Consider the following 13666-nt stretch of genomic DNA (forward strand, 5'->3'; position numbering starts at 1 on the left):
GTGTCCTGATAACGAGGTTTCCCACAAAATTTGCATATATTCCGTGTCTCATCCGCTCTCTAGTAGATCATGCAGTTGTCAATACATACATCTATCACTTCATACGGTAGTTGAAGACCTGCAACAAGTTTCTGAACCTCGTAGTATGAACCCGGTGCAAGGTTATCCTCAGGTAGAATACCTTTGACAAAATCAGTAATCGCATCCATACATTCTTCAGCCAAATTATAGTCTGTCTTAATACCCATTAATCTAGTTGCAGATGATAAGACTGAATGACCATCTCTACAATTTTGATACAAAGGTTGTTTTCCTGCATCCAACATGTCAAAAAATCTCCTAGACTCGGGGTTTGGTTCTTCCCCTCTATAATGATCATGTACCATCTGCTCAGTACCTACACCATAATCTATATCCGTTCTAGATTCTTCTAACCTAATATCAGGCTGAGGTTCACTAACAGGCTGAGGTTCGCTAGTACTACCATATTCATAACCAGTTTCCCCATGAAGGTACCAAACTTTATAATTACGTGAAAACCCTTTCATATACAAATGAGTCCAAACATCAAATTCTTTTATAACCTTATTATTATTGCAAGAAGAGCAGGGACATCTTAACATACCACTTTTTGCATCCGGTTGCTGTTGAACAAGCCTCATGAATTCTCCAATCCCTTGAACGTATTCTTCCGTAAGCAAATTGGTGTTCGGATCCAAATGAGGTTTATCCATCCACGAACGATAATAAACTTCTGAAGACATGATTTTCACGGAATTGTTATGACTAAAGAGAATGAAGAGAGAATGAAGTGTGAATGAGTTGAATGAGGAGGGGTTGTATTTATAGGAAATTGCTTACGGACCTCCGACGACTTTCCGACGGAATTCCGACGGATGTAAAGCAGTCCGTCGGAATTCCGTCGGTATTGTCCAATCTCAAACGGCTATACAACGGTCATATATATTTGTCGGCAACGGTCACATGGTTCGTCGGAATTCCGTCGGATAATACCGAAGGAATTCCGACGACATTCCTGTAAATCGGAATGTCGTCGGAAATTCGTCGGTATTTTCCGACGGAATTCCGACGACTACAACGGTTACATTTTCTATCGGAATGTCGTTGAAAAGTCGTCGGAAAATTCCGACGAACCCTATTTCGTCGGAATTCCGTCGGTAATTTTTTTTGGATTTGGTCGGAAATTTGTCAGTATTCCGTCACAAATATCCGACGACCTTGGTGTCCGTCGGAACCTCCGTCGGAATTCGGTGTGTTTTCTTGTAGTGGCTTAACTCTGGAATTTTAATGGATGTGTACCCGAAAAGGTAAGCACAGTTTAATGACATAGGTGGTATTATTAATTCTCTTAAACATTTCTGCAATATAACAAAAATCGGAATGTTACACTATGTTGCTCTGATATTGGGTTGAATAATAAAGACTCTGAAGTTCAAGTATACTATAATATTATGCTTGAGAAAAAGTTATAAAGTTCTTTTATTAATTGGCTTATGATTTTAAAATTTTACATATTGTATGGATTAAGTGGTTTGAATTTCTCTAAAAATTGTATTAGGGCTGCGGGTTCATGTTATTCGGTTAGTTCGGATCGGTCGAAATTTCACCAAAGTGAATTGAAAAAGATTTGGTTCGGTTTGGTTTGGTTTGGTTTTCGGTTAGTTTGGTTTCAAACAAAATTACTGAAGTTTTTGGTTTTGCAGTTATTTCGGTTAATTTTTTGGTTTAAATTGAATAAAATCCTTTAAAAAAATCGATTATTTTGGTTGGTTCGGCTATTTCAGTTCAGATTTTAGTTAGTTTGATTTGGAATTTCAGCTAAGATTGGTAGTGTTTGTAGTTGTTGAACCAACCAATTACTGAACCAAACCAAAATAACCGATTGCGGAACAGAAAACCGTTTCTTTTAGTTGCCCAACTGAACCAATCTTTGGAATCAAACTAACCCAAAACTGAACTTTTTGGGTCGGTTCGGTTTGACAAGTTCAGGTTGGTTTATACCCGCAGACCTATGTTGTATATCTCCTTTTTCAATCTGTGTATAACTTCCAGAAGGGTATACAAAAATAAATTGAAACTAGAAAATGTTAATCTTTCCTGACCAGATCCTAGCTGCCGACAAACAGAAGGCCCCGAACCTATTAAGTAGATTCCTTTCGTAATTACCTTTCAGCTTTTAGATGTGAGGAAAGACTTTATCATAAAACTCTCTCTAGAGAGACGTGGGCTAACAATTATGCTACGCGCTTCCGCCAATCTTGGTTTTTATTCAATCCGATAAATCATTTATTAAATCTATTAAGTATAACTTGAGTATTACATCAAACAATCCTTGCCAGCCAATAGAACTATTTAAATAGTTGCGGTGTCTTGTTAGCTACTGTTTAAGAATAATGTCACAAGGAAGTGGGATCGTATTATTTTCAATTAATAATGATAATATGTGGCATGTTCCATATGGTTGTATAATGGAGTGGTTGAACATAATGTTGTCATTCTCTTAAATCATACAAGCCCAAATATATATCCATACAAATAATTTTATTCTTTCTATACTTTGGGAAATGTTTGACACACTGAACTCAGCAAGTCTTTAGAAAAAGTGAAAACCAAGATTGAGTAGAATTAAAGACGTAAATAAGATTATTATGTTGTGTTAATACTAAAAATTTGAAAAAAAAATACTTCCATTAAAACAAGAAATCATAAAATAAGTATATAAATAACACATACCCATGAGAATTTAATTTACTGTTTCCAACTTCAAAGTGAACGCAGCCCGAAAAAGGTTTCGTGAATATAAGTAACTAGATCCGGCGGGATATACCTTATTTGTTATTTAAGTTATTATTTGTTATATAATTTTGTGGTTTGTGTTTTATTTGTAAGAGGTGCGTATGAGATATATTATTTTATTAATTTAAGTTGTTGGTTAGTTTGTAAATAATTTGTGTTTTAACTCTTTTTTTCTATGACATCACCATAAGTAAGTTGTTATGTCATTTTCAGTTGAATTTTTATTATTAAAGTACTAGGGTTGGTCCGCCCTACGGACGGATGTTGAGTACACAATAAAAATTATTTTATACTAAAATATATTTTAATTTTATAAAGCATTTTAAAATATTCTAAAATTAAAATGACTATAAATAGCAAATAAAAATATAATTCTGAGATCATTTTGATATTTTCCATAAAGATTTTCTGTTTGAGTTTAAAGTGAGATAACATTCAGTGTTTTCGATTTTATAAAAAAAAAAAAATTAGTGATCCAACTACTCGTGTCTTCTGGTAGATCCGGTTTGATCTTCATCCTAACTTGTCATTGTCATGTAAAATATTAGAATTTTGTTGGCTGTTTTTGGATGTGTTAGATTTTGCATTTGAAAGTTATTTGTTTGGTTAGGATGGAGTTTTATATCTTTGAAATGTTCTACGAAAGGAGTTGATTGGTGGAAATTTTGATGCTTTGATGAATTTGATGTCATACGAATCATTTAGCAGGTTGATGAAGATGATATATATTATACTCCATATAAGATCGTGGAAACGGTGGACGTGTTTCAATGGAAAGACTGTAAATGGCTGGAGGTTAAGATGCTTGTATACCTGTGGGCTGTGGGTTTTGTGCTGCCTCATCAAGAATTGGGCTCCATGCCATTAAGTTACGAACATCTGCTCTGGAAAACTTTGCAAGATCAGTGATTATGTTGACCTGTATATATTTTGGTGCGTAGAAACTCTCTGGGATATCTCATTAAGCTCCCACATCGTTTTTAACTTGAATTTGAAAAGAGAGGCCGTAACGGTGTGGGCTTAGACGAATAGGTTTTATGTAGGGGGATTTGACATACATGCCATTAACCTTGTATGCATTAAATCTGGAGATTGGGAAATATATTCTAGTCAACGTATTTTAAAGCATTGATAATTTGGCATATCCATTGATTGTCAGAGATTAGTACGTGGATTTGATTTTATGACGTGGGAAGTTTAAATCTTGAGGTTTATTCACGTGTTTGACTTTATGGAATTAGTGTCATTCTTTATGGGACTTATTACTTGAAAATATTGTGTCCTCCAGGTTGGTGCCAAGATCTTGCAATGGTTGATGATGGGTGTTTTGGTGGTCAGTTTTTAGTTTTGACGACGATAAGGTTTGTTATGGAATCAAATTTCAAATTTTGCGTTGAATAATGAGCAATCTAGGTATTTCCAGTCTTGTTTGTTATTTGCCAAATAACAAAAAAAAAAGATTTGTAGAGAGAAGCTAGAGAGATAGGAAAAGGAGGTTTGATAAAAAAAAAAGATAGATAAAAAGGAAAATTATATCCAAAACAATGTTAGGAATGGAAAAAAGAAACTATTTGAGATCGTGAGCTATACAGTCAAGGAATATACATCATGATGATAAAATACAGAGTATATATATGTCCAGCCCAATATTTATTTCCTTACGTCACACGTCTTATTTTTGTTTCAGTGTTTAAATCATCATTTTATGGCCATACGTTTTTTTTAGTACATGTTTTGCTGAGTAAATATCTGGAATCTAGGAACCTAAGTGGTTGAATGAATCAAGAGTAAAATAACCATTGGATTATACTTGAACTTAATTTATAATATCTTCTGAAGAAAACACAACAGAGAATAGGGGGAACAGGGATAATGATTCATAAGCATTTTCAAACACGTATTAATGTGACCAGCTCCAGCATACTCTTCACCTTGGCAGATGTTGTGGTCTGAGCTTTTTTCAGTATGAGACCAGTTGAAGTTTTGCTGCCAGAGTTGTTGTCCTTCTCATTCCCACCTCCAAACATCTTCGCTGAGAGAGAAACTGATCCCACGCATGTGATCTCCAGGGTCCAAGATGTAGCACCATCCTTTTTCTGGCTTGATACGGTCACCTTTCCAGTGCAAATAAATTTAATGGACTGCAGGTATAAATTATTGCAATCAGAAACAGAGTTAAGAAAATTGCTGGAGACAAACATATTATAGTTTGAAACTGTACTTGAGGCTGAGGAGTGATGATAAACTGGTTAAGCTCCGCTATTTTCATAGGCTCAACCTTTGCAAAGCCCCTCAACAAAGAAGCTGCTGATATGTTCCCAGTATCATTTGTGAAGAAACTGTAGTAGTAGTGAGTGTCCCGTGAAAGTGTGTGAGATAAGTCATGTAGCAGTACGTTTCTAGATATAATCAAGCAGTAATTTTTAAATGCTTACTTGTAAAAATAACTCTCTCCTGCATCAGTCTCCTTGTCATAGCGAGTTCCTGATGTGGCATTTAGAAAAATCTTCCTGGAGATGGGGTGTCAGTCTTTGCAAAAGCATCATGGTGGACATCATTTTACGAAAACATAATAAGGTTTCACAACAGTATGAAAGAATACCTCCCACAATCTTGAGATTATAGTTTGTTGCAACAAAAACTCGTGTATCCACCCTAAAGCTTTCAAGTTTTTGTGAAATCACACAACTTGATAGTGGGAACACACTCAAGGTGAGAGACACGTCACTACAAATAAAAAAAAATGCGGACCAAATCCTCAATGTGTTTGTCTAAGAAAGTAGTGTTATCAATTATAAAGGTGTAGAAACCTATATAAGAATAATAGATACCTATCTATTTTTATGGTTGCCATAACACGGTCTTTGTCTTTTGGACGATCGCTTACATGACTCTTTACAGCTGTTAGCTCACCAGTTATATATGGCCTAAGATGAACATTTGAAAAAAATAATACTGATTTGAATGATGAGTGAGTTTGAGCCCAAAAAAATAAAAATAATAATAATAATAGAGTTACCTAGAAAACGTGAGTGTTTGTTGGCTGCAATACAGGAACACGGTGAAACGAAATTAACAAAGGAAACAAAAAAGATCTCATAAATATGAACATAGTCTTTTGCATTTTCAAAAGTCGATAAATATGTGAGTTTTAAAGCCGAGAATACGTTGAAGTCACATTCGAATCAAGCAGGAGCATATCCACGGACATCAATTCATCACCTCGCTTGATGTTCCTTGCCTCCCAGAAACGCAATAACCTAACCTCAGAACATCTACCCGATTTCAAATCAGAAAGGAAAACTCGAGCATTAGCCATTTTTTCAGAAAATAAGGAGATTGTTTTGTTTTAATAGATTGATAGGATGCTATAGATTGTAGAGATGCTAACCTTTTTATAGTGGAACCACCACCGCCTTTGAATAGCTAAAGTGGAATTGAAGAGAGATCGTGGAAGGTGGATTTAAAGAGGGAATTCAATAGCAATGTTTCCCTAACCAATTGATTACTTGATCAGTAAGAAGAAGATGAACAGTTCGCTGGAAACTGTATAGTCGATACGGCGCCGATTGATCGCTGGATCAGGACGAAGATTACTCAGTTTCAATGGAAACCCTAAATCGCCTACGGCGGAGATGGGAGACAGATGAAATACAGAATACGAAACGCGCCGTTTCGCGATACATCATATCACGCTCTAATAAAATATCCTATGTGCTTAATAATGCAAAATGTTCAGGAAGAATAAGAAGGCAGGCCCAACGGATTGCGGAGGAGAAAAGAATGGTACAAAGTGTTTAAGTAAGTGACACGTGGCGGCAGGAGAGCGTTCGACTTTCCTACGTGGATGCCTACGTGGACGAACGTGAGAGAGGCAAACGCTATTATATATATAAAGAAGATTTAAAAAAAAATCACATTTAGTTAAATACAATAACCTTACATTTGTGTTCACAATACTTATAAAAATATATTTATTTTATGCTTAAAAATAATTTAATGTGATTTTAGAAAATAATTATTACCATTGACCTCATTAAATGTCAGTGATTTATTATATATTAACATCTAAACAATTTATTTATTATATCTTAATTTTAGTGTTTGGCCCTTTTAAAATAGGAGTCTGAGTCCGTGTACTGATCCTCATAGTTTGTCTTTTAAATGTTGTTTGGGTTAATATGACAATTTTTTTTGGTTTTTCGTATGTGGCCCTGCAAATTATTAGTGAGTTTTTTAGACCAATATACATTATGTAATTTTTGCTTTTTATCAGAATAAGTGAACGATTATTTCTTTTATTTAATAATATTATGGATTTACAAATTCCTTGTTTCATTTTATAAAATTATTTATATTATATTTATAGTTTTCTAAGTATTACTAAAATAGTTTTAAATTTGGTTTACGCCGTATTGCTAATGTTTGAATGTGGCTTTAATCATAATTCATGAATATTTAAGTCTTACTGTCGTTTTTCTATATTGTTTTTTTAAGAATAACATATATAATCGTTAACACAAAAAACTATTCCGGACGAACCACCATTCGTTTTGGACAATATGTACTGCGTATGACGTCTGTCTTTGTAAACTTTTAGAACAAAGATTATTATTATTAAAAATCATGAATAATCTGAAAAGCTTGCAAATGAAAATGATAAAGTAAAACGAAACATAAGTCGAATTGAAATTTTGAAAAGCATAACTTGAAAGAAAATCAGAAATGAAAGTTTTGCATGGCTTTGTATTACGAAAGCCACATTCAAATGTAGTCAACAAACTTCATAACCTGCTTGTAGAGAAAGCAACGTTTGCATCATTTGTTGAAGCTATTTATGTGACACCTCTTAGTTGGTTTAAGGAGGAACATGTTGTGCACATAACGATTCTTTCTTTTAATATCGAATCGCTTTAGCGATTTCTTCACTTTCATCCACCACTGATCAGCTCTCCTCTTATTGATCTTCCATCCAAGGGTCGACATATATCACTTGTATTATTTGGATTAATAATTAACCGGGATTTTTTATTTATTTTATATATACATAGTTGTCTGGATCGATTCCTAGTTATATTAAAAATTTAAAATGATACAGTATTGAACAAATTTTTAGTTTTGGGCCGTTAGTGTGAGGCCCATAAATTAAAAGACTTATCTGACTACTCGAGACATGTCCAACGAATCGGACGGAGAAGAAGTTTAGGAGTTACTCTTTAACAGATGGCTAGATTCCCCCTTCTCTATTTTCTCTTCGCGGCGGTGCTAACGTCATCCCTGACATCTGCCGGCGACGAAAATCATGTCTACTCGCCTTGTTCAGATTCCACCGCGCGGTCTGCAATGGATTCACTTTTGGAATTGCCTTCAAGGTGGAAGATTCTTTCTTTGGTACCAATCGTTCCATTCAGTATTCTCCATGCGATCACTGCCGCCTCTCGCTCCATGTGATCGTCGCCGCCTCTCGCTCAACGGAAACTCTGAGCTCGTTGTGTTCAGACCCAAAGTCGATGAGATCACCCTTCTCACCATCAATACCTCTTCCAGTTCCTCTAGTTATTGTCCAGTTCAATCTCGTCTCTCTGATCTATAATGGTGAATTTAGGGTTTTGATTGTAGATTTTGATCTATTGTTGATTGGATCGAAGTTTATATGCCCGGATTAGTTTAGTTTAGTTTAGTTTAGTTGACTTGTCGAGATCCAAAACCCAAGTTGAAGTCCATGATTCTACAGATTAATTGAAAAGCAGAGTATCAGTGGCCTGGACAGGTGTCGACACCACATGACTCGACTTTGTGACCTGGATGCTGAGGTAGCGCACTAGAAGGGAGGCAAACATTTATATATATATATATATATATATATATATAGATATCTGCGTCCTGGAAAAATTTAAATAACATTTCAAAATTTGCAATAAAAGTTTTGACTTTGTTGCAATTTGCAAACCACCACCATTAGACACCTGAAAGCAAAAAAAAAGAAAGAAAAATATCTGGACTGTATTTAACTATTTTCTGAATATATTGAAAACAATTTTTCGATGATAGAAAAAAAAACAGCTTTTTCATTCACATATTAATTGCGATGAACATGTAGGTTTTCTAATCATTTCCTGGAAATTCTATTTTTCTCTTTCTTCTTAACCATTTATAAAAAAAAAATACAGCCAGGAAAAATACGATCTATAGACAATTTTTTGGTTCATTCTTCCGTCTTCTTTCTCCTTTTCTTCTCCTAACGGAAGAAATACTGCTGAGTTGTTCATAAAGAACCAAACGTCCTATTACCAGTCTGTTCCTTGCTGGAGAACGTACTCTCTTGAAATTTTATTTAAAAAACTCAAAACTTAAAATCTGAGTTTTCGGTTTCTTGAACTGTTCATTAAGCTCTGGTCCTCAAGTCTATCCTTTCATGGGACCGTTACTTCTCGTGGATTTCTGATCTTAGAAAGGTACTTGTTGTGCCTTACCTTATGCTTTGATCTTAGAAAGTTGCCATTTTTGGTGTGCTTCTAGTAAACCCTAGTTTATATCACCTCTTGCTCGAATCTGTCTGATTGAATTTACAGGTTTTGATATTGTTGGGTCAAGAATCAAGATGGGTGGTGAAAAGTTGGTAACTTTGGTATTGGTTTCGTGCTTGTTCTGCACCTGCTGCCATGGATTCACGCCTCAGGACAATTACTTAATCAACTGCGGCTCACCCTCCAATTCCAGCCTCATGGATCGAGTCTTCATGTCCGATAAGCTCGCCTCCAACTTACTCTCCTCTGACAACCAAGAGATCCTCGCGAGTCAAAGCAGCAGCAGCAGCTCAGACATCTACCAGACGGCCAGAGTCTTCACCGGAGTCGCTAGCTACAAAATCTCCGTCGCTCGTGGCCGTCACTGGGTTCGTCTCCATTTCAATCCCTTCAACTACCAAACCTACCAAATGGGATCTGCCAAATTCGCGGTTTCGTCACAGACTCATGTGCTCTTAAGCGACTTCACGGTTAAGAGCAGAGATGTAAAAGAGTACTCTTTGAATGTAGAGACCGATGATCTCGTCCTCACGTTTACTCCCTCTGGTGGTTCCTTTGCGTTTGTGAACGCTATTGAGGTTATATCCGTGCCCGCCTCATTGATCACTTCTTCTCCTCCCCCGAGGGTAGTAGGCGGCTCAGGGGCCTTTCAGGGGAGCTTGTCATCGCATGCTTTCGAAACCATTCATAGACTGAACATGGGCGGTTCGCTTGTTACCCCTAACAACGATACTCTCACAAGAACTTGGCAGCCCGACTCGGGTTTTCTCCTCGAGAAGAATCTAGCTAAAACTGTGTCTAAGATTCCAACTGTTAACTTTGTTCCAGGCTATGCAACGGAGGAGACTGCGCCAAAAACTGTGTATGGTACTTGCACTGAGATGAATTCCGACCAAAACCCCAATGCCATTTTCAATGTCACGTGGGCGTTCGACGTTGATCCGGGGTTTCAGTACTTTTTACGCTTCCACTTCTGCGACATCGTGAGCTTGTCTCTCAACCAGCTGTATTTCAATCTTTACATTGACTCCATGCTCGCTGTTACCGATCTTGATCTCAGCACTTATGTGGATAACACCCTGGCTGGTGCATACAGCATGGACCTTGTTATGCCCTCTCCTAAGAGTAGTAATAAAATGCGTGTCAGCATTGGTCCTTCAACTGTCCACACTGATTACCCAAACGCGATTGTGAATGGATTGGAGATCATGAAGATGAACAACTCTCGAGGTCAGCTAAGCGACGGGGCATTTCTGCCAGGTGGTGGTCCCAGCACTAAGCAGAAGAATGTTGGTTTGATTGTAGGCGCAACCGTTGGTCCGTTGCTCGCGTTAGCCCTCTTGGGAGTTTGCTTTGTGTTCTTCTGTAAGAAGCGGAAACTTGGCCAAGATGGTTACTCCAAGACTTGGATGCCGTTTTCGATTAATGGAACTTCAGTGGGAAGCAAAGGTTCACGTGGAACCACGCTCACAAGTATAACTACAAACGCCAACTACCGTATCCCCTTTGCAGCGGTTAAAGACGCTACAAACAACTTCGACGAGAGTCGCAACATTGGTGTGGGAGGTTTTGGCAAAGTCTACAAAGGAGAGCTTAACGATGGCACTAGAGTAGCTGTGAAGAGAGGGAACCCAAAGTCTCAGCAAGGGCTTGCTGAGTTCAGGACAGAAATAGAAATGTTATCACAGTTTCGTCACCGCCATTTGGTTTCTCTGATCGGTTACTGCGACGAGAACAACGAGATGATACTGGTTTACGAGTATATGGAGAATGGAACGGTGAAGGGTCATCTTTACGGCTCGGGTCTTCCTAGCTTGACTTGGAAACAACGCCTTGAGATCTGCATTGGCGCGGCTAGAGGATTGCATTACCTTCACACGGGTGACTCGAAACCTGTCATCCACAGAGACGTGAAGTCCGCAAACATATTGCTTGATGAGAACTTCATGGCGAAAGTTGCAGACTTTGGACTGTCTAAGACCGGACCTGAGCTCGATCAGACTCATGTGAGTACTGCTGTGAAAGGAAGTTTCGGGTATCTTGACCCTGAGTACTTCAGAAGGCAACAGCTCACTGAGAAATCAGATGTCTACTCCTTTGGCGTTGTTCTGTTCGAGGTTCTCTGTGCTAGACCTGTTATAGACCCTACGCTTCCGAGAGAGATGGTGAATCTTGCGGAATGGGCGATGAAGTGGCAGAAGAAAGGGCTGTTGGATCAGATCATTGACCAGTCGCTTCGCGGTAACATCAGACCTGATTCGTTGAGGAAGTTTGCGGAGACAGCAGAGAAATGTTTGGCTGATTACGGAGTGGACAGGCCATCTATGGGAGATGTGTTGTGGAATCTTGAATACGCTCTGCAGCTGCAAGAAGCGGTGGTTGATGGCGAACCAGAAGATAACAGCACAAATATGATTGGAGACTTGCCTCCACAGATCAACAATTTCAGTCAGGGAGACACGAGTGTTAACGTACCGGGAACCGCGGGACGGTTTGAGGAATCGAGCATTGATGATCTCTCTGGTGTTTCAATGAGTAAAGTATTCTCTCAACTTGTGAAATCCGAAGGAAGGTAATCAGAGATTGGCAAATGGCAGTGCCCGTAAAAGGGCAAATTTTGTTTATGATCTTGTATAAGATGTTACGAGGAAAAAACACAGAGGTCTTTTGTCTGCTCGACATCTTCTGGAGTATGTATTTTCTTGCAGATTGATTAATGTTCATTCGAAGTTGTCTAATATTTGTTTGTTCTTTGTTTCTAAGGATGTTTTTAACAATCTTGTTGTTTCAGTTATACTGTTAGGTATAGAAGTTAAAACTTACTACTTCATGTTCTGGTTTGTTTTGTTTTTGGTTTGGTTTGAGAAGAGGTTTATTATATCTTATATCATTTTCGAGTTGTCTTCCAACAGCATTGGTCTGGCTGGTTCCATTGGGTTGTTCTTTTTTAAGCACGGAGTTTTAATCCAGGGAAGAGTTGTGAACAAAGTGGCGGGTGCGTAAGGCGTGGGAATCTGCCGAACAGTTCGGGCTAAATACCGAAGAAAGCTAGAAAGCGCTGTTTGATGAGCCTGCGTAGTATTAGGTAGTTGGTTAGGTAAAGGCTGACCAAGCCGATGATGCTTAGCTAGTCTTTTCGGACGATCAGCCACACCGGGACTGAGACACAGCCTGGACTCCCACAGGGGCAGCAGTGGGGAATCTTGGACAATGGGCGCAAGCCTGATCCAGCAATATTGCGTGAGTGAAGAAGGGCAATTCCGCTTGTAAAGCTCTTTAGTCGAGTGCGAGAGTTGTAGTGCATGTGTTCTGCAGACCGAAGCTAGGATGGTCCAAGGACCACCTTACCGAACTTTGACTGTCTCAAAAATAGTCTGATCTAGATATATTCAGATCATCGATTTATCAAGTCTGATCCTATCAGACATCAATCTGGGTCATCTTTCACTTACAACCAATCCATTCAATTTTGGTCGACTCTTTCTAGCATCATCTAACCCAACCAACTCATCTGAACCGTCTAAGCTAAACCGTCCTTGGACCATCCTAGCTTCGGTCTGCAGAACACGTGCACTACAAAAATTTGGCTGAAGGGAAAATTGCGGGAACGGTTTATAAACGGTTTTACGGGCTGAAACCACTCAACAATTTCATCTAATCTGTCTCTTTGCTCTATTTCTTCATTACAGTCATGAAAAAGTCTAAGGGAAGAGAAAAAAACGTTTGCTAGTCGGAGAGATCTACGGAAATGAGTGTAGGAGGTGTCAGAAAGACCGACTTTAGAGACAAAGGTGAGTATGTGATTCTAGCCTTATGTTTAGAAATTGTAGCCTCGCTTGAATTTACTTCGTCTTTAGATGCTAGGAGATTGTTCTGGAATGATTGCCTATCTTGATTCCTTGTAGTGCTGTCTTAGACCGAGTTATCGTTTCCTTCCATTGATGTGTCAGGATCAGTCTGTTCTTAGAGCCTTAGGGCCTGTAAGGCATGGCTGGATCGTGAGATGGCTCATTGACTTGGAAAGATTATGTCGATCAGCAACTGATGATAAGCATAATTAACTGATGATTTTTTTTTTTTTTTTTGTGATTGCTTTACTTTGGAAAAGTGAGATGGGATGACCTCTCTTACTAAGAAAATTTGTTGCTTAGGCCTCCTTTGTGGATGAAGGTCATGATCAAACCCAAAAGGATGAAGACATACCTTGATCGTGAGACTAAAGCAGGAAAGAAGGATGGTGGATTTGGGTGGATATAGGTCAAGTAGTACAAGTGGGAGCCAAAACTCGCACAATCAAAAATCTCTTTTTTAAACATAACTTC

At 38.1% G+C, this 13666-nt stretch overlaps 1 protein-coding gene across 1 annotated transcript; it reads left to right on the forward strand.

Moving 5' to 3' along the window:
* The first annotated feature begins 8893 nt into the window (after positions 1-8893).
* On the forward strand, positions 8894-12172 carry LOC106310308 (receptor-like protein kinase HERK 1). Its single transcript, XM_013747545.1, has 2 exons — positions 8894-9272; positions 9390-12172. Exon 2 carries the CDS (start codon positions 9419-9421, stop codon positions 11918-11920), a length of 2502 nt encoding a protein of 833 aa, XP_013602999.1. The 5' UTR covers positions 8894-9272; positions 9390-9418; the 3' UTR covers positions 11921-12172.
* Positions 12173-13666: the final 1494 nt, after the last annotated feature.

The sequence above is a fragment of the Brassica oleracea genome, chromosome C1, assembly GCF_000695525.1.
Source record: "Brassica oleracea var. oleracea cultivar TO1000 chromosome C1, BOL, whole genome shotgun sequence".
NCBI lineage: Eukaryota > Viridiplantae > Streptophyta > Magnoliopsida > Brassicales > Brassicaceae > Brassica > Brassica oleracea.

Coding starts and splice junctions, on each gene's coding strand:
- LOC106310308 (XM_013747545.1), top strand. CDS start 9,419: ATGGGTGGTGAAAAGTTGGTAACTTTGGTATTGGTTTCGTGCTTGTTC.